At 38.7% G+C, this 22898-nt stretch overlaps 1 protein-coding gene across 5 annotated transcripts in view; it reads left to right on the top strand.

Annotated features, from left to right (window-relative positions):
* LOC107980810 overlaps window positions 1-22898 on the top strand; it is a 321278-nt gene that overhangs the window by 288381 nt on the left and 9999 nt on the right. For all 5 annotated transcript variants that reach the window (XM_031925614.1, XM_031925613.1, XM_031925619.1 and 2 more), the window contains one exon: window positions 19647-19717. In XM_031925614.1, the coding sequence (XP_031781474.1) occupies window positions 19647-19670 (24 nt within the window). In that variant the 3' untranslated portion in view covers window positions 19671-19717. The remainder of the gene's footprint in view (window positions 1-19646; window positions 19718-22898) is intronic.

Raw genomic sequence — 22898 nt, forward strand, 5'->3', positions numbered from 1 at the left:
CGTGAGCGTGTGCGGTCGACAAGATCTCCCCCCCCCCCCCATCCCCAAACGAATTGTCGACGCGCACCGGATGTTTTTCAGCGCAGTGCCATGTTTGCGCATGCCGGAAGCTATACGATACGCCTGCTCCTTTCGACGACGCAGTGTTGTCTGGATGTCAGTTTTCCAAAAATGTGTGTGCTAATTTTTTTTAAATTAAGTTATACATCCGTAAACATGCGACAGGAATTTTCTCTGCCCGTTTCGTCGAACCGAGCTAATAGTCACGAGAAGCTTTGACGTTAAACGACGAGGAATTCCAGGTACAAAGCAATCGAGCCCCTGAGAGAAGCTCAGCCAACTATATAGGCAGATTCGCGCGAGGAGCGAAAGACAAAGACGGAAAGAGGAGCTTAATTATTCGAGCGCCGCTTAATTTATCTCATTGCAGGGAGTAACAGCAGCAGCAGCTAACGTAAATGAGACTAAGGGTGCTTAGCAGTCGCTACACCATCACCGCCGGCGTCCAAAAGTTACGTGCGCGTGAAATGAGATTAAGCTCGATGCGGTGCGCTCGCCTCGAATTTTTCGCGAAAATTCGCCCGAGCCGCATCTGCGATTCAATGCTTCCACGCCGCGGTGAAAGAAAAGAAAAAAATTATAACGCTCGACAGCTCGTGGGATATAAAAGGTTTACTCATTTATATAGGCTCGCATACGCCGCTACGCGCGTTGTATTACAAGGGGAGAAAATCGACGGCTCTTGTTATGCAGGGATTAGAGACTGAGCTGGTTGTAAATACCGTCGGGCGAAACGCTAACGCTGTTAATGAACGCAAGACAATGCACTCGAGCCCTGTGGTGCTGGATGAAAAACGCGCGAATTTCCAGCGGTTAACACTTGGCTTTCGGAGTATAATTTGCGCACCTCTATACATAGCCGTCCGATGAGCGGTTTCCACTTAATCGAGCTTTGTTTTCTGCCGTTGTTGCTGCTCTTTTTGTTTTATGCACTACTGCTAGATATTGAACAAGAATATTATGCAATTTGTATCTGCAGGATAACTAGACTCGTTTATATATCTAAAAGCTTTACTGTGCACATGGTCATTAAATTTGCGTTTCTATTACTCCCGCCATCAGCCGTAATCCAGAAAGGTCCGAAATAACGCTCGAATTTCCCATCGACTAATCCGTCTAAAATTCAAAACGATTTCCGGGTATAAAAGCCTCCCCCGCGCGCGCGAACACACGCCCGACACAGAGAGAGCACGCAAGCGCGCCCGCATATCGTTCAGGATCCGATCAACCAGAAATCATTTCCACCGAAGAGCAATTATCGATCAAATCAAAAGACACACAAGTTGCAGCCAGCAACGCATATCGCAGTATTTGACAGTATTACCTATGCGTGTGTATGTAATAGCTGCGCTAAAAGAGCTGACTAGCCGAGCAAATGAGTCCATGCGTATACGTTCGTGCTCGAGGGCATAGAGAGGAGGGAAGTCCAGCATGTGAATATAACGCGACCGCAGCTAGCCATTTACACAGGAACTGGAACTATGCGCGCCCTGTAAGCCACACACGTACGGATGCATATAATAATGCGCACACAAAGTTATGTCCGCGTGAATTTCGAATTTGCGCTTGCTTTCTCCGCGACGCTGCCGCCGCGGCGCGCAACGCGTTAATGCTCTGCTGCTGCTGCTATTCGTTGCGTATATACAGTGGGTTAAGACTCGTGCGCGCGCGAGGCAGAGAGAAACTATACGATTTTTTAAGCCCTCGACAAGTACGCGCGCTGTAAACTTTCTCTTTGAAAAGGCAAACCCCCGTCTCTCTTTCCCTCTGCATGCGCGCGGCTATTAATTAACTCGCAGTTAATTCCGGGTCGTCCGTTTAATTTTTATAAATGTAATTTTATCATTCCGACCTTCTGGGAATTCGTTCGGTATTCCGTGTGTGTGTGTGTGTGTGTGTTTACGGGCTAAATAATCACCCCGAAAACCGGAGCTCTACTAAAAGCCAAAGATCAGGCGCGCGCGTACGCGTCAAGCTGCGCTCAAATGGAACACGCTGCAGCGCAGAGCACAGGTCCATTACACGAGCTCGGGGCGGCGGCGCGACGAAAAAAAAATGTGCCCTAGAAGGCCAAGACACAACATTAGCCGGGCAAAAAAGGCTCTCGCGGAAACAAAAAAAAGTCGAGCTCGTAAGCACAAAGCTATGCTGGACCTCCACGGGAGAGTTTAGCGCGCTCGCGCGCATAGAGCTCAAAGGGGGCAAAGGGGTTGCCACTAAACCGCAAAGAGGTCGACGAGGCCGTTAGGAAAAATGTCCTACCGTCATAACCCGCCCCGAGGGCTACTTCGCAAATGCGTCGGGGCGAATATAATCGTCTGGCTATTACGCGCGCTTTCTGAGCTTCGCCGGGGAAGAAAAAAGACCGTTAGGTGGCTGCTCTAAGAGAAGGTGAGAGAATGAGAGAAAAAGAGGGATGAACGAGAGATGCACGTGAGAAAGAGAGAGAGAGAGGGGGTGGCTGTACACGGCCATGTTTTAATGTGTGTCCCATGCGCGCGAACGACGAGGTTAATGCGCGGCCTTTTTTCACACCGCTGTAATTAAACTTGCTCGTACATGCACATGGCTTTTACGCGGCTTTATCGCTTATTTGCTTATAGCTCGATAGATCGGTGTGCTTGTTTTATTGTGTGCAATGCAGTTGTCGATACATGACTTCGGTATAGATGCGCCACAGCGACTAATAGCAGAGTGTAAGTATTGATCTTCGAGATGTGATCCGATGAATTTTAATGCTCGCCGAGAGGTATCTCATTTGAGTCCTATTAAAAGTGCCCAAATGAAAAATTGCGGTATAAAAAATTCACATGTATTTTGAGGGTATAGCAAAAATTATGACTTGGAGCCCGGATAACTTATAGTAGGGAAGAAAAAATAAGGGTTGTATCATTACAAATATTTGGTTTTTAAATTAATAATTTTTATTATAATCCAATATGTAAGTCCAAGTATAAAATATTTACAAATATACATTAATACAATTACGTATATATAATAGCGTACCCAACTAGCTTTCTTACAATGATGTAAGGAAAAATATTGCCGATAACATCCTCGACGAGGTTCAACCGCACGGAGAAAAATAAAACGTTGCGCTTACTTAAAACTTAAGTAACCAAAACCTAAATCTTCAAGTTCAAGTAAACCCAACTGAACTTCGTCGAGTTGTTGCAACTGAACTGACAGTTCAGTAGATTCTACTGAAGTCTCTTGTAGAATTAATTGAATAAATTTTTGAATCGTGATTTCGTCCTATACGAATAATTTATTTTTATAAAATTGAAAAATATTACTTATTCCATAAATAATATATTTTAGGATATCATAATATAGGTTAATAAAAAAATCTGATTTGAAGAAAATATCCATTATTATAATTTTTATTCTATAGCATACATCTCGTTGCAATGTAGACAAAATTTTCTATTTCAAATTTCAAACAGGGAAATAAATCGGGCAAATTATTAACAGTCTCAAAAATGTATTTTACAATATTAGATCGTTTTATATGATAAGCAAAGACGTGATCATTAAAATATTCATTTTCGTACTCTTTCATAAGAGACAATAATGTTTATTAATAAATGTACATTATTGTCTCTTACAAATATTTTAATTATTTCTCTAAAACTAAGGTAGTCTGCTTCCATTTTTGCTACAACAATCATGCTAATCTTATATTCTACACCGTGAACATTCACTCGACTCGTTGAACGTATATCTATTGAGGGTGTTTCATTTGGAAAATATTTCTTTCTATCTAGAATTTCAATTTCTTCGTAAGTATCGCATTCTATATTATTTATAAAAAAGTATTTACTATTTTTCAAATATGCTGTTCTTAATTGATTTTTTAAACTTATTGATTTAAGACTATTTTGCGTATTGCTAATTACAGATGAGATTGATTTCAATTGTTTGTGCTTAGATTCAAATCTCATGCACCATGTGTATATTAATGGGCCATATTTTCTAAGTGATCGTCCAAGATGAAGCATGTTGTGGAATTTATACTTCCGTGGGCCATATAAATCTATAATAATAATAAAAAATCACTAACGATTAACTCTAACTGTCTAATATGCGCTTCATCTACCTGCTGCAAAGTTACAATAGCAATAATTCTTCTAAAAAGTATATATAATTTCCAAGTAGGATTATCTTCTTCAATACTGAAGCCAACAAGTAAACTTAAATATCGAGAAAAACAGATCATTTCCAACGCTGACATTCTTAATTTATCATTGTTTACAATGCGGTCCCGTTCAATAATTGGAATTTTATTTGAAGATTCTAATTGACCGTACGGAAATGTTTGTGTCCTATAATTTAAATACTCTAAAGTAAATATATTTTGCTTATAAATTAAGTCGTTCAAAATGTTCGTAAGCGTTCCTTCAAAAACATCATGCATTGCATCCAATGATATATTCTCACAGACGTGAAATCCTTTTACTTGGTTGAATACACATTCTTCTTTAATACCAGTTTCTCGGGGATTCTTTTTTTTTTAATAATTCAAATACGTTTCTCGAGTTCTTAAAGAAGCTGCATTTTCTTTCACCAGTTGTTTTATACTATTAATATCTTCATTGCAAATTCGACAAGGTTTTCCATAGGTAAAATTGTCAACAAATCCCAGTATCTGATTTAGACCTATAGCCTGATTATCGCCCAAAATTTTTGTTAATTGAAAATAGACCACGTAACTGTTATTATTTACATTTCTAACTAATCCTTCGTCTTTTAATTGATTGAGTTCTGTTACTAATGGTTGAAATATAACACGATTGTTAAAATATTTTCGATCATCTGCATAAAATAATGTTGTTAATAAAATATTATCTAGTTCGGACGAAACTGTAGGTGGAAGACAAGATAAAGAAACGTTACTGCACCTACTTTATTCGTGCCAGCGTGTGAACCAAGCGCATTGCTGCTTCGAATTCATCTTGGTAGACGAAAATTGAAATAAGAAGCTTGCCATTTGATGATTTATACTTTTTCCACAAGTCACATTGAATAACATTCGTTACAAAAGTGGAATTACTGTCTAAAGTATGTAAATAATTCGTTAACATTTCAATTGCTCCAGGCATTTCGAGAAGTACTTTCAACGACCACTTCAATGGAATATATGACATAGTCGATTGAACAGACTTCGATAAATAGTAGCCTATACCTTTTATGAATTTGGTACCTACCACAACTTCAGTAGGCATTTTCAAAAGACCTTTTTTCGTACAGTCTTAACACTTTATGTTCTGAAGAAAATGTATCCAGTACATTTTTGGAATACTGTACAATTGACTCTAAATTATCACATACGTTTATATTAGACTTGAGTTTTATTTGTTCCTTTATAAAGGAAACGTATATATTTGTCGTAAATATCTATAATTGTATTAATAAAAGTTTGAGCCACTTTTCTAGGTATAGTATGATTACCATAAAATTGTAGATAAATCGACAACATTTCTTTCTCTAAGTTAATCATATTTATATATTAAAATTTCTAGTATCACCAAATAACAGTTATTTGTTATTAATTATAAAATAATAATAAGGTAATAGTTATTTACATTTTATTATAAGTAAATAATTATTTTTTTAAATGATCAAGTTCTAGGATAAATTTGTCTAGGACTTGATAATGTTTGCAAGCATTTAAATCGTTTTTATAAATGTATCGTTGCAGAAACGTCCATACGTGCTTGCATTCAAGGGAAAAGTCAGATTGCAAAGCAAAGATGCTTTTGTAACAATAATCTACTGCTTCTAGTAAATCTTTAGATTCAATTTCGAACTTATTTTTGTTTATAACAACATAGATACTAATATCGCTATCGATCTCTCCCTCAAGACTAAATTCGCTAATAAAAGCTACAAATGAACCTATTTCTTTCTGTAAATAAATAACGTCCCTCTTTAAAAGAAATGCATCCAATTCTTCTTTTGTCTGTGAACAAAATAATTATTTTAGTAAATACCGTCAATTTGTATTTTTTCTAGTACAATGTTTGGAACAAAATATAACACGTGTATCGTGTAAATTAATTTCATATTAAGTATGTATATAAACAATTGAAGTAGTGCCAACTATTTTATAAAATTATACAGAATTGTTTTATAAATTATTTTAAATACCAACATCTAAACATTAAAATAAAATCAATTACCTTAACATTGATGATGAAAGACTGCGTGACATCTGCAATACTATTACCAAATGTTGGAATAACTTCTCCGTCTTTATTTCTATTCCTGCGGACTATTACCCCAAATAATCTGGGAAGGCAAAATAACGAAACTATATATAACCTTTTCCCGTAACGATTATTAAATAGTTATTCAGAGATCATCATAAGTATTGAAAAATAAATGCAAATTAAAAATTTTAAATGATATGCTGACTAAAATAATGTATGAAACGTACCTATATTAATAAGTTCATCATCTACTTCTGTCAATTTCTTTTTATTTCGAACTAGCGTAAGTATTGAATCAGATACTTCCTCCCAAGCCTTTATAAATTTGTTACCAATGTCAGGGTAAAATTGTTGAAAGTCCATGGATAACTATAAATATATTATCAACAATTAGATAAAATCAAATTTAATTAGAATTATAAATTATAACATAAGTAACTTTACTAATAAATAGCCAAAATTGGTGTTTAAACATTTGTAGAGAGCAAAATAATGGGTAATTTTTTTACACCTTTCTCGACTTAGAGAAGTGGCTCGCCACTTTTCAATTACATCATCTTTGGGCTCACTATTATTTTTAAGCCACTCTACATCCGCAACATTTAATGGGATATCTGCATATATAAGTTTAATTATATAAAAAAATAGTAATATAAAAATGAATTTTTAACGTGTTTTGTTACCCTCTACTAATTCATTCTCTTGAGAAATTATATTCAATGCTAACAATTTGCAGCGAATGTTCAAGTATTTATGATACAGACAACCGCTTGCTTGAAAAACTTTTCCATTTTTTTTCTTTCCTGAATGGAATGTAGAAAATCGATCTATGTTCTTTTATCAAGTCATTAGGTGATTTAAAAATAGCGCTCAACTCATTTGCAAGCTCCAAAAATCTGTCTTTTTTTATACTGCAAATAAAAACATTTTAATGAAATACATTTCATAAAGAAACGATTTACATTAAATACAGTCAAAAACCTATAAAATCCTGTAACTTCAAATTCGTACTCTATTAATAAGTCTGATAACAAATGAGTGTTTAAGATTTATTTCTTCTCAAACGTCGCTAGCACTATTTTACTCCTTACTGTAGATTTCAATAAATCAATTGTAGATTTCTTTTTTTCAGCTAGAGTTTAAAATGAAATTAAAAGTAACTATTGTAAAAAAATATAGTAAAACCTATTTTTAGGAAAATAATACTGACTAACGACGGCGATCACATTCACTGTATGCCCATTGATATTCACAACATTATCATTCGAAAGATTTGATAGATTCGCACTTACATTAGCATCAGATGAATTTACGTCAGAAGGAGTTAGTGGATGTTGGACGTTTGCGGTGATTAAAGGAGGGAGACTTGGATTGGTTTTCCATGACTCCAATCTAAGCACAAATTTGTGCTTAAAACCATATTTAGTATTAGCAAACAATACATTCACCAAACTCTCATCAATATTTTCAAATATCTCTTGGTCCACACCAGCCTCTGCAAACAATCATACGTGATTGTTAAACCGAAAATGATTTTATTAAATTCTCAAATTAAAATTTATAATGAATTAATAATTCAACATGATCCCGCCACTAACTATTTTACTCTGCATTATTCAGATAAACCGTATTGCATGAAATTACGTTAATATTATACTAAAGAAGGACATTTCAAATGTGTAATATTAAACACTCAGTTCCAAGCTAGACAGAAGTTAGAAAGCAGGCATTCAGTTTGTTAGTAAGATCCACATACAACCATAATTGAATTGATTCAACTTAATAATATATTAAGGGAAACCATCACAAAGTAGTATGCATAATTTCAAAGCCTCAAGTCTTTTAGTTTATGTAAAACAGTTTAAAATATACTAAAAACAAAAAAATCTCTTTAAAACTATTTTAACTATTGTTGGTCAAGTCCCAATCTAACCATGATTACATTGCAATCCTTTGATTTTATATTAGATAAGGTTATTTCAAGGAACTATACAAATTTTCAAAGCCCTGAGTGTCATGGTTCATGTAAAAAAGTCCAAAATGTATCAGAAGTGACAATCTCTTTCATCGTTGACGAAGAAGTGAAACTGTGTATAAAGTATTTTTGGTCAAGTCCCAATCAAACCTTGAGTACAGATAAATGCTTTGATTTTATACTAGATTAGGCTATTTCTAACTAGTATACACATTTTTAAATCCCTCAGTGCCATGGTTCATGTAAAAATGTCCAAAATGTGTTAGTAATGACAATCTCTGTCATCGTAGACCAAAAATTGAAACTGCGTATAAAGTATTTCTCATTCGAACCTTAAGTGCAGTGGAATGCTTCGATTTTAAATTAGATTAGGCTATTTCTAACTAGTATACACAGTTTCAAAGCCCTGAGTGCCATGATTTATGTTACAACAATGATCTAATGTTTATAATATAAACCAGCTTAATACATAACCCGGAGTGATGTAGAAGCAAACCAAATTCTTATACTATTTTAAGTTCTACTTTACTAATGATATTTTACTCAGACTATTTTTCTTGAAATAAATAATATTAAATTCTATATAACCAATACAAAAATTGAAAGTTAGCTTAAGATCAAAACTTACTTTCAAACCTTTCAATAAAACCTCCTAAATTCCACGCTTGTAACATGTCACGTGTAAAATTATCCATTATTTATTTTGTTGCTACAAATATCACATATATAGGTATAATAAGAAATACTTCTTTGCCATCAATCACTTTTGCACTAGGAAAAATCACTTAAGTGTATGCCGTTAGCACTACACAAGTGTGCCTCCGTAACGGTAACCGAAAAGTTCAGTAGTATCTACTGAACTCAACAGTAGCTCTTACTGAACAGGAGTTACTGAACTCACTTCAGTAATCCCGACGGTTTATTTTCTCCGTGCGGTCTATCGTAGATTGGTAATAGTCCTTCACTATTGTTGAATATACTGTATAAAACATATCATCAAAAAAAGCAAAAATATTTTTTCAAAAATCGAAAAATGGCTATAAGATGGCCATATAATGGTAAGAATCATAATAAAAATTCCCGAATTCAGAATCAGAAAACATATATGCATGTCAAATTTTATTACGATCGGTCGCGTGGGTCCAGAATAATTAATAACGGTATATGTACACAGCCATCCGCAGGGACATTTTCTAAAAACGCATGATTCGAACTCAAAACACCTCCAAATGCGTTTCTACAAAATTTTAGCGAAACTTACAATTTTGCTATTACAAAGCTTCCTCTAGGAGGAAGCAAAATTACTCAAAAAATAATTAATGTTGAGGAATATATTATTCAAAATAATATTGCTAAAATGGGATGATATTTGATGAAAACTTTAAGATCTATACTTAAAAATAAGAAATGGTTTAGTTATATTAAGTCGTTGAGACAAAATTATTCAAATAATTGGTTTTATATAAAGGCTTTGTTGATTATAAATGTAAAAATTTAAATTAAGTAAATGATTTAGTAAAAATTTGAAATCGTATTTTAATAAATTAGAATTTTGTATTCAAATAAGTATTTAGTTTAATTTAAAAAAGCAATATGTGATTTAAGTAAACGTTTACTTAAGTGGTGGATAACACCTTGATATATTGGATTTTGAAAGATATTTACGAAAACGTATGTTATGATGCGCAATTAAATAAATGTTTGCTAGTATGAACATAAAATATTTTGTACAAATATATTTATTTGGATCTAAGGAATATTTTTCAGTGATATACATATTAGCATGCGAAATCGTCTTAAGTTAGTTCTAGATATTCAGAGTACCGTTGTATCTCGAAATTTATGACGAAGGTGTGTCTAAAACTATTGTAAGGAAGTATCGGTAGACTTTTAGCGCATCTAGACTAATGTCGGAAAAACCCAAGTTTGTATCTGTCGCCACTTTATTGTAGTACTTTTAGAGCAACGTTGCCATTAGGTCAGTTTTTTGAGAAAATCCTTTGTTATACGATCGTAACTGTACGCTGCAGGTCGAACGACTCCGCTCACAGCCATTAGCATCCCTTATGCAGGTACGCTGATCCGAGGTGTACTCTCCGAATTCCCCTACCCTTATTTCCGGATCACTCCACTGTGCGCATGCGCAGGCCATGTAATATACATCTCTCTTCCACCAGAGGGCTAATATTATAAAGCTGGCATGATATCTCGCAAATCAGTTATATTCTAACTATCAAACAGTCGTCACTTCGCTAGGAGATAATCAGCAGACAATCAACCACGCCAAGATGCAGTCCAGTCGTGATTACATTGTAATGCCTAGTACTATACGCAAGGTTGGTTGCGCTCCTTATTGCCTGAATCGTACGAGGCGTGATCCGTACAACGACAAGCGGGTAAAGTACTACGCTCAGAAACTGTTCCAAACTCTCATCAAGATCTTCCACAAGCATCGTCTCAGCAGCGTCGAGATTAGGAAATGTATCAACACCCCGGAGAAGCTCAGCGACAAGAACTCCATATTCAAGATGATTTGGAGGCGAAAACGTGTCCTCGGCAAGCTGCTTCTAAAGAGATCCAAGCTCTCGCTCTTGTGGATCGCAGTCGTAAGCAACTACGAGGATTCAGCCGAGCTGCTCGTTAGCTCTGGCGCCGACGTCAACGAGTTATACGGACTGCCGAGCTCGCTCTACGGATTCACCAAGAAGTCGACAGTGCTCCATTCACTCCTCAGGATGTACACTTCGGCGTGGAACGAGCAATTGATCGGTACAGTGATAAACCATGGTGCTGATGTGACAGCTCGAGAATCTGATCGCCACTCTGTTCTGCATCGGGCCGGACAAAATGGCCGAGTCAAGGCGGTTAAAATGCTCCTCGAAAAAGGAGCCGAGGTCAACACTACTCGTTTCGCCGGCATAACACCACTACTCGATGCAGCGCGCACTAACGAAGCTGACGAATTGCTGTCCTTGCTGATGAGTTACGGATCAGATATCAACGTCACGGATACTGGCGGTTTCAACGTCTTACGTTGCTTGACATTGTGCCCTGATAAGGAACACGTCGATCTGGCCAGATTATTAATTGAGAAGGGCGTCTCACCTCGTGAGGTACTCGTGGGCGCGTACGAGTCAATACACTGCGCCGCCAAGAGAGGAAAGATCGATCTGGTCAATCTTTTGTTGGACCATGGCGCTAATTTCAATGCGCTAGGATTGAACAACGAATCTCCGTTGTACTTCGTCAATCAAGAATGCGAGAACCCGGCGATGCTGTCAACTTTGCTTAAACGGGACGCGAATATTGACTTGAGATCTTGGTGAAACCGCGCTACACGCTCTTGTCAAACATCGCTGCTTTAGTCGGGACGACAAAAGCACGCTGGAGAAGTTATAAATACTTTTGAAATTCGGTGCGGATGTTTTCGCCGAAGATAACGAGGGCTCGACGATACTCGATATCATATGTCGCCAAAATCTACACAATCCAGGCTTGGTACTAATAATCAAGACACTGGCTCTGAAAGCGGATTCTTCAGCGGCATCCAAGCTCACCGAGGAAAGGTACCCGAAGCTGTTCGATTTTTTTCAAGATTGCGTCGAAGAGATCGAAATGGCGAGATCTATCAGATTCACCGAGAACTTCACGATATTCGAACTCTTAGAAAAATGTCAGTGCAAGGTAGCAACGCTCATGCGGCACCGCGAATTCAAGGGAAGATTCGTGAGGTTTAATCTCAGCTACTTTTCAATTTACTTTGTAGACATAATCGAAGCCTTCGAACGCGCGAAGAACTATTACCAATCTACGATGGACCGGGGGAACCTCGTCGAGGATGTTACCGGCAATATTTTTTCTTACATGATTGTAAGAAAGCTAATTGGGTACGCTTTCAACTGCGAAGATTGTGCACGTCTGCAATTGTATTAATGTATATTTGTAAATATTTTATATTTGGACTTACACATTGGATTATAATAAAATTATTAATTTAAAAACCAAATATTTGTAATGATACAACCCTTATTTTTTCTTCCTTAATATAAGTTATCCGGGCTCCAAGTCATAATTTCTGCTATATCCGCAAAATACATGTGATCTTTTTATACCGCATTTTTCATTTGGGCACTTTTAATAGGATTCAAATGAGATACTTCTCGGCGAGCATTAAAATTCATCGGATCACATCTCGAAGATCAATATTTACACTCTGCTACTCGTCGCTGCTAATGATTTCCGAAACTTGTTCTGAACTAGCTAATTCTCCTTCTCGACCGTCGGTATACTGTTCAACAATACTTAAATGTGAATAAGCAAAGGCGCTTGAAAAATCATTAAGTTTACATAATATGATTCCACTTTTTTAAGTAGCATTTATTTACTATCACTAAATGACTATTTGATTATAGCAAAACGAATATTTAGATATGTCATCGAGTCATATCCGCCATAGTTTAAATAAATAGCTTATTTTAATTTAAACTTTTGCTTACATAACAATAAACGTTAATGTTTGTTATAATAAAAAAAGTTCTTTAATCGAGAAAATATTTTTTGCTAATTACTCAATATTTATACTTTAAAAAAGAAAAGATTTGTTAAAATTTAATAATTGAGACAAACGATTCACCAAAATAAAAAAAAATTTATAAGTTGTAATAAATTTTTTTTAGTATAGTAAATCAAAATACATACAAATAATTGTTCATTTACTTCAAATTTTAACACGCAGATTAATTGGTACATTCTTACGAGAAGCTACGGCTTACTGTCTGCGGTCGTCACATAGAAAAATAAAACTGTTTATTTTACTCTCTGTGCTTGTTAAATTTTCCACTAACGGCTGCCTATCTCCGAAATCCTGGACTTCCAGTATTTTTTACCAGTAAAAATAAACCAGCTAAAAACCAAAGCGCCTAAAAGAGAATCCGTCCGTGATGCCAAAAGTACGATACTGCATGCTATATTTATCCAGCGTAAGTGTAACATATACTCTGCACATACTCACAATCCTCTTCCCCGAGAAGCGTTGCAAAAAGTGATTTCGCTGAAGCGCCCGATATTCAATGTTTATTCTAGAGCCAGCACTCGTCAGAGAGCTCGAAGGGGTGAAGAGGAAAGGGGGAGGCGAGATCGAACGCAGCAGAGAGCCCTTTTTCCTTGCCACACTCAATCATACTACTTCTTACTCGCTGCAAATCGATTTCCTACTCGCCGCGGCTCTCGGCTACCATACCTGGCCGTTGTGTCATTAATTTTTTGCAGCGCGTGTATGTATCGACCGAAGCTTCGGAAAAAAGCAAAGCTTCGACTAATTGGATAACGTGCTCGAAAAAATCGCTTCCAATGCCGCAGGAGAGAGAGAGAGAGAGAGAGAGAGAGAGAGAGAGAGAGAGAGGAGGGAGAGATAGAGAGAAAGAGAGAGAGAGAGAGAGAGAAGGGGGAGGGAGAGAGAGAGAGTTGCCATATTGACAGAAGGACAATTATATTTTCAAAAGTCGCAATCTATGAGAGAGACACTCTCGTCTATCGTTGAAAGTAAAAATTGTGACGTATTTTAATTTAAATCTGTCGATGTATTTCGCAGTGATATGCGTCCCAAAATGACAGATTATTATATTGTATGTATATTTATAAATTCAATGGAGTTTCAACATTCTAATAAGATGAAAGAGAGGTATGTAGGGCGATTAGCTTTTGGTGCAACAGCCGCGCCGCAGCGAAGAGCGACTGGTACTTATAACGTTTCGCTACACGGAGAGAAATGTACCACTAAATATTCCTACAATTTTCATCAAAAATTACTATACTGTATAGTAACGAGGAGACAAACTCGACTTATATTAAATTTTAGTATACGGTATAAAATTTCAGATCACCAGATTTTACTATCCTACATAGCAATTTTTACTATACCGCATATCAAATTTTATGGATAAAATCTTTTTAAAAATGTATTTTTGTCCCTTTCATTTTGTCGTTTGTTAATATTTCTTCTCTCATTTATGTTTGTAGCGTGTTGGAGGGGAGAACTTTCATTATTTATTTGTCACATTCAATCTCGCGGTTTAAGAACGAAAGTCGCATCCCATAGAATTAATTTCTTATATGATAACCTAATTTACATATATCGCAAGCTAATGCCGAATTATTACACATTTCACATGTCGCAACCTAACAACGCATCGCTAGACTAATCGCATTTATATTTATATATAATGTTCCGATCTGGAAGTTCCTTATATACTAACGGAACAGTTTTTCGTCACTTGCGAGTGGAGTTTCCGAGACACCCCCTAGCGGCAGTAAGTGAATAGGCGAATTTCTGTCGTCGGGTTTAATTACGACGAATTTTTGAGCTCTGTCGATAACTTTTTACCGACGGAACACAGCGAGTCAGAGCGGAGTGCAATTTTTACTATACTGGTATAGCAATTTTTGATGAATGTATAGTAAATATTCACACAAACATACTAGGTTTTCTGCATAGGTTGAGTTTGCCTCTCGATTAGGAGAAAATATAGTAATTTTTAGTGATACACTTCTCTCCGTGCATCTGTATTAAGGACAAGACACAAACTTTTCGCATGGCATCGACCATACGCTAAACGTTAGTCGCTTGCTCTTAAATGCGGTAATTCAAACGGATCCTCGTGCGTAAAATATCATCAAGATTTTTTGCAGAGTCTTATTTTCTAATACTCGCCTAAAGCGGTTTTCATCCGCTTCAGTCAGCGCCCACGTTTACATATGAGATACGATAAATTACCCGCAAAACAAAAGCACATGTTTACAAACCGTCGTTTAAAAAGTGAAACCGTCAAAGTGCCCAGCTTCGCCGACATCTCAAACGATGAATCGTTAGCCGCAGGGAGGGCGAAAAAAACGTGTCCGTGCCAATAATACTGTTCGCCGGCCCTTTTCACGCTCCAGATATGCCGCGGGCTCGTGGCGGCTGCGTTTGAACGCGCGGATCTAAAGTCGCAAAGAGCACTTCATCGCCTCGGCCAAAGGCGAAATCTGAAAAACAAAGTAGAAATACGCATAACTCTGCGGCGAGTAAGAGCATATAGTAAGTTTCGCCGTCGTCTCTGAAGAGACTCGCGAGAAAAGAAAACTCAGTCAGAGAAAAAGAAACGAGATAAGGTAGTATAATGCTCTACTGTGAGGAATTTTTTCCGCACATATATAGACAAGACACTTAATTACATGGTGAAAAGAACAGGTTCGCCCCGAGGAATTTTCGAGCCTTCATTTTCGTTCGTTATTAATTTTTCCTTCCATCCTCCGGCGCATAATCTCGCGCGCGCAGCACACCGAGAGTAGGCACTGATTGCTCCACGGCTTCGTGATCGCGCATTATTCCTCTCTTAACGGTATCGTTTGTGTGTAGCTATATACAGCTTATATAATGCGCTATCTGCCGATGGTATAGGTATATATAACGGACGGTGCGCGCGCCGGCCGCGATATTTCATTCTTTTCAGATCCGAACGACGTGAATTAGCGCTGCTTCCGGCACTCTTTTTACCTCGGCTACATAATCGATCTGTTTATGTGTGCGCGCGCGCATATATTTAACGGGAGAATAATAAAGACATATTTCGCCGCAGTAGTAGATCACGACTTATCGTCGTTGTTTATAAGCTCTCGTGTGTGTGCATTAACGGCCGTTGGGTTTAATAAGAAAATAATTCGCGCGCGCGTGCAAACGTATTCGAAAAATTATTACAACGCGCGTCGCGCGTATTTCCATTTCCAGCCAATCTTTTTCAATCTAGCCGCGATAAACTTGCGAGCCTCGGCCGCCACCGCCGACTTCCAGCTTAATAAGTTATTTCGCTGCAGCTAGCAGCGGTACACGGCTGCAGTTATATAGTCTACTCTCGGAAATCACGTGTATACCACTCAGGCGAATTTCCCGCGGCCGTATTTACTCTCTTCATCTCCCAACGGTGTGAGTAAGCTGCCAGTGGATTCTGAAAAGTTTTATCAAGCCGCCAAGAAATAACACGTAGGATGAGCTTGTTGCATTATAAAAAAGCCCAGTCGGCTACTGTAGCGAGTGTATACACACGTGTAAGAAAGACGAACGAACGCATCATCCACAGCGCGTCGGGTGTACACACTCGTATTGCACCAGCAGAGAGACGGAGGCTAGAAAAAAGCGCGTAAATAAAGTTTCTCCGGCGCAGTCGAGGAATCCGCGCAGAAATATATACGGGGCCCAAGCACGAAAGCACGTGCGAGTCAACCGTAAAATTCTCTCTCTCTTGGCGGTATTTGCTGCAGCACATGCAGAGCTGCGTCGTGGAATTTGAATACAGCTGCTAGAGAGGGGGGGAGGGTGAGAGGGAGGTGTACTTATCCGCAATCCCAATCATTTCTTGTTGGATCTAATTGCGCGATAAGGATCTGCCGACTCTCTTTCTACGGCGAAGAGTATACGGTATAGTACAGTAACTGCGTGTTGCTGTTTAGAATCGCAAATTTCCAACCGACCAGCGGGATATATATGAGTTAAAGACGAGGCTATATGCTTCTCTACTCCGTGGTTGTGTGTAACGAGTTTTTGCTAGGGAAAATTATGGATTCGGCTATGCCGTGCAGGGATTAAATTTCATGTTTCAGTTATTGATATATTGCCAAAGCGTTATTATATGTGCAAATCCAGAAAAAACCAGGAAAAAACAGGGTTAAAAATGATTGCCTAGGTTAAAAGTTGTCTACGCTTGAAAATGGCAAAAAATCACCAATCGATTTTTTACGAAAATCAGCGATTTTTCCCATTTTTTAAATCCTTATAACTTTTGATCCGATTAGTCAATTTCGACGATCTGGGGCTCAAATTGTAACTCTATTCTTCCGATTTCGGTTTGAAAATTTAGATTAACATTTTTATTTTACGATCAGTCGATATATATATATATATATATATATATATATATATATATATATATATATATATATATATATATATATATATATATATATATATATATATATATATACGACGATGAAAACGGCCAAAAAACGGCCATAATTAATAGGCATATATATAGCTGCTAGTAAAATTAAAATGTTAATCCGAATTTTTTAAACAAAAAATAGAAGAAAAGAGCTTTAATTTGAGTTTTGTTATAACAAAAGTTATAAGAATTTTAAGAATAAGACAAAAACCGCTGAATTTCGTAAAACATCTTACTCTTCGTGACTTTTTACTATTTTCAAGCCTAGACAACTTTTTACCCAGGCAACCATTTTCAACTCACCAGCCCTTAAATTAAAGCTCTCTTTTAATACTTCGATCCTAGCAATACACATTTTTGGATTGCGCCTTCATACACTATGTGGGTAAAGTTGAATCGTGGCTTGTTTTCGATATTTTTCCCCGTGTTAAATTCCCATAAGAGAATTTAAACTGCCCGGCAAAAAATAGGTATTTACTAATCTTGGGAACTCAAGGTTTTTTGGGTTCTATATGACCTGAAAAACCCAAAAAAGTTGGTCAGGTAGGTGTGCTTTCAAATTTCAAATTTGTTCACTCAAACCCCCTGAAGTATCGGGTTTTTTCTGGATTTGCATATATATAGCAATAATAATGTGCTTTTATTATATACGGCTTCGTAGATCGACTGTACATCGCACAGATCCAGTGATTGAATTTAAATTAAAATGATTACGTAATAAAATTAGTATAATTAGTTCTTGGAAACGAGCGGGAGCAAAGGGTAACGTGATTACGCGCGGCGACAAAAAAGTCGCTATATGGTTGTCTCTTATTCCAGAGAGAGATTTAACAAATTCGCATGCATTCATAATTACATGTAAAAATACGATCGCGATAATTGAATTTGATTACCGAGAATCGTCGAAGAAAAATCAGAGAAATTCCCGGCCGATCAGAAGCCCGAGAGAAAGTTACGCGAACGAGCAAAGGTATCGTATAGTTATTTTTTCTCGCTGAACGCGGCGCAGTTTCGCAAACTTCACTCGATCGACGACCGTTTGATCGAAGCATCAAATTCCGAGTACAAACACGCGTATAGGCCACAAAGCCATGCGTAAAGAAAGTCCTCCGAGCGAACGGACTTCAAACGCGCTCTCGACTCGCGCGTGCACCACAGCAGTTCAATGATCCGTGTTCCTCTCTCTCTCTCTCTCTCTCTCTCTCTCTCTCTCTCTCTCTCTCTCTCTCTCTCTCTCTCTCTCTCTCTCTCTCTCTCTCTCTCTCTCTCTCTCTCTCTCTCTCTCTCTCTCTCTCTCTCTCTCTCTCTCTCTCTCTCTCTCTCTCTCTCTCTCTCTCTCTCTCTCTCTCTCTCTTTACACGCAGATATCTGTACATATTTATTCCTATATAGGGACGAGATATCGCAGACAAAGTGGCAAGCTCAGCTCACTTCCTCCCTCGTGAAACGCGAATTTTACGCATTGGAGTCAAACTCTACGCGCAGTGTATTACTTCCCGACGTATACAAGAGTAAAAAATAATTGTCATGTGCATGTGTATGTAATCGACGTAATACACACGCGAAGCAGCGCATACCATAGGAGAAATTTATGTTTATTTACCTCTAAGGGGATTTATACGTCGGGGACATTTATGAGCCAGGGAAGCGGGCGGGAGCGTTTTCCCGCCTCTTTTTGCGGTGGCGGCGTCAGCTTTTCCCCGGTGGGCAGCCTTCTTTTTCAGGCAGCTCGCGCGAGCGCGCGACGCTTATTTCGCGATGCCGATGTATGTTAAGAGCGTTATCCCTATCGCGCGCGCGTTCATTGATTTTTATGCCGACATTTATGAGCTATCGTTTTCATTTTACGCGCGCACGTCTCTCTCTCCCCCCCCCGTAGCTCCCGCACTGCAAATATCCGGTTCTTTCCGACTCATTTGCGGCGGTGGCGGAGCGTTTCGAAAACACTGTGTGTATTTTTAGAACAACTTCTCGGGAGTTTTAGAATCGAGATCCCCTGTGCTGATGCACATCACGTGTGCATGAATATAAATAAGCAGTTTGCTGAAATTGCTGACGCATATGGCTCGTCTCTCCCCGACGGCGGCGACGGCGGAGGAAAGAATTAATGCGTGCAGCCTGACGACGCCGGGAAATAAATTAAGCTCCGGTACGTCTTCTTCCTCGAGAATACCGACTCGTATGCATGACGTGTGAGAGCAAAAAGTCGAGCTGAAAAAAATTGTAGGAAAGATGAGCCTCAGCCGCTTTGACATAGAACTGTTCGTTATAATCCGAGCCGCGATGGAAAAGAGATACAGTAAAGGTGTGTACATCCGTGTCGGTATACGGGCATTCAAAGAACACAATGATTTTTTTCCACGTATATACACACGCGCGCGTTACAATATGCCACTTTTTTTTAATTTCGACTTTGCTCCATTTCAGATCCGTGCTCGAATGGACCAGTAGAGACGAGCGGCGGTCCGCAAAATCCAACGTTGCTGCCAGTGGAAAAGGTTTGTCCTACAAAAAGCTTTTGTTGTTCAACTGGTAAATAGATTATATCCGTATGTAGCTGCTGTATCCGTTTGTTCCGCCGTATGGGCGCATTGTTAGCCCGGAAAACGAGAGCCGTGGTTTCGTTTTGTCGGCCGACTTCGAAAAGAGAACAAAAAAAATAACGATTCCCAGCGCTGCGTGCTAGTATGGAGCTTTTTCGATGCGCATTTTTGAAAATTCTATCAACCTTGCGCTCGCTACGTAACAGTTCTTTTGTGTGGGCGTGTATAACGTCCTCGGATGTTTTAAGACTTTTTTTCTGCTTTTGATGGGAGCTTTATTTCGAAACGACGGCATTGTACTAGCGAGTGACTTATCTTTTAATCAGCTAGAAAGCTTATATTAAAAAGAGTCGGTCGGTATTAAAAATGCACGTTGACGTACACTCTAAACCCAAAGTTGAAAATCAGGAAGTGAAAAGATTAAAACCTATTTTTTAAACTTTATGAATATTAAAAAGTGATTGATATTCGCAAAATGATAGCATTACAATTAAGTGTAAATCTGTAAAATTGATTTGCATAAAGATTAAAATCCATCAATTAATTCTCTGTGAGGATACAATTTACTTTTAAATACTTATAAAGTTTAAAATGTAGGTTTTAATCTTTTCACTTCCTGATTTCCAATTTTAGGTTTAGAGTGTATAAGGGACGCGTTCTTTCGGAGAAAGAAGCTTGGATTCGTCAGAGAAAACAAGTGACCCGCGGGCTTTATCTGAAACCGATGATGAAATTTGATAAAAAAATTCGCGTCTTTATTCTTTCTTGAATTTTTCAATTCACAGATACCTCAGAAACGATAACCTTACAATATACATTATAAGCGTCGTTGATAACTGCAACTCGATAATCTTACGAATATCGGATCTTCAATTTGCACCTTCGCTATACATCTATACACTCCCGGTACATACGTTATACTTCAAAGAAGAACAAACGTCTGCCGTCTTGACTGCAAAAGGGATCCGCTGTAATCCTATGAGAAAAATGTCGGACGAGTCCATTTGTTGAATATGCGCTATACTATACATAAATCTCCTGGCATAGAGATATACGCTGCAGTCGGCAAGCAGATCATGCGTCACTCCAGATGAATAAGTGTAACGCCGCCGTGCGCATGACGGGTCTTTCACGTAGATAGTCTTTTATATGACACACGGTCCTCTCTCCCTCCCTCTCTCTCTTTTGCGCGTATAACCCCTGACGTATTACAAGCTCGCAAGTCTCAAAATAAGTGCCTTGTTGAATTAATGCATCAGCGATACTTCTCGCTATTACTATTATACGACTTCGGATTACCTATCAATTATTCAATCAGGTCGGATTAAAGTACTCATCCTTTCGACTGCACAGAGAGAAATGGGGATTCAAAGCCAGCGCACATCCGCAGCTGTCGATGTAGAAAGGAAAACGCGTCGGGCCGCGAAGTTGTATTACAGTTATTCGTGAAAACACGTGTGTATAAGTTGTCTATATGTATGTGCAGCGCGACTGCGATTTAATAACCTTCGCCGCTCGAACTTTCGCGGGCGCGGGGCGTTGTGTGCGGTGGCCGACTTTTTAGAAAAGATTCGATTCGGACTTATTTGAAAAGTTTATGCAATTTCGCCGCTCCTGGGATAGAGTGCGAGAAGCAGATCAGGAAAACTCGACGCTGGACAAAAATACGAGTGGGAGTGAGAGAGAAAAAAAGAGAAACTGCAGGCGAAGATCGAACGGGTTGGTATTAACATCGGGAGGAAGAAGGAGAGAAAGAGAGGAAGACACTGGGGAAATAAGAAAGACGGATGCGTTCGAATGCGGGACTCCGCCGCAGTCGCCTGTGAATTATTCGAAGGGAAACTCTTAACTTTTGCCGGAATAATGCGCAGCGAGGGCACTCGCTTTCATTACGGCTCCTCGTGCCCAATGGCTCTGCATTAAATCCGCTCTATTGAATTCCTCGAGCTTGACGCTGGAAAATTTAGGGAAGCAATCGATGCGCGCGCGGCAAAAATCTGAGAGAGATCCGTACTCTAATGTTTCTATGCACAGCAATAAGAAAAGCGGAGTATTGCGTATAGCGTTACGTATAGGGGAATGCGTTTTACGAGTTACGAGCAAAGTTCACCGAGCGATGGAGCGAGCTTTTCGTAATATATATATATATCGCGAATATCGTCGTATAGCTGCGGTCGAATATCTCTGTCTGCGCGCAGACCGTATCTTTTCGTAGGTTCGATCGACGCCTCTGAAACTTCCCTCTCGGCCGCCGCCGCCGACGCGAAAATCTCGAAAGAGTCGTTACACACTTCGTCGGCTATTCCTCCTCTCCTCTCGTCGTCCTCCCCTGCTTCGGCTCGAAACTTATAGCTACAGTAGGGAGATGAACAAAAAGAAGCGAGCGAGAGGGAACGAATCGCTCGGGCACTTTGACTGGGTGGGTGAGGGTATATGGGGGATTCTACGAGTAAAATGCACTTTTCTGGTTGCACAAACCGAAAATGTATTGCGGTAGAATGAAAGAACGGGAAAAGAGATTCAATTTAAAAACTATATGCGTTGAAAATGCTCGATTTGGTCAAAAGTTACGCACAATCGAAAATGCGGAAAAATCATGAAAAAAGATACAAATTTCTTGGATTCGAAAAATCCTGCAATGTTCGTGATTTTTTTCTGTTTGTGCCCTTATGCTTTTGGTACATGTCGTTGAACAATGGATATTTTTCGACGAATTTGAGGGGCCTATAAAACGTGGGACGTGGTTTTGCATTGTTCTAAACACAAAGTTGCGCTTTTTTCGCTTTCTGCAACCAGAAAAGTGCATTTTTCTCGTAGAATTCCCCATATGTCTAGCAGCTCTCTCGACGACTCGTATATATAGGTATACAGATAGAGGTTGGGGAGGAAAAAACTCTAATGGCGAATAAAGCACGCGCGGAATAGCACGAGAGGGAGGGAGAGACGAAGAGCTGGCGGCGCGCGGAGGAAGGAACGGCGACGCGAAGGCGCGAACTTTTCGCCAAGTATCGGATATGTACGCCGCGCTGGCAACTTGGAGCTTTATGGCTGATTTTATGCAGAAGTCGGCTGCCTTTTTTTCTCTTTTCCGACGCCCCTGAAATCCATACTTTTGGAAAACAGCCGCTGACGCATT

Source organism: Nasonia vitripennis (genome assembly GCF_009193385.2).
Source record: "Nasonia vitripennis strain AsymCx chromosome 3 unlocalized genomic scaffold, Nvit_psr_1.1 chr3_random0004, whole genome shotgun sequence".
In the NCBI taxonomy this organism is placed as follows: domain Eukaryota; kingdom Metazoa; phylum Arthropoda; class Insecta; order Hymenoptera; family Pteromalidae; genus Nasonia; species Nasonia vitripennis.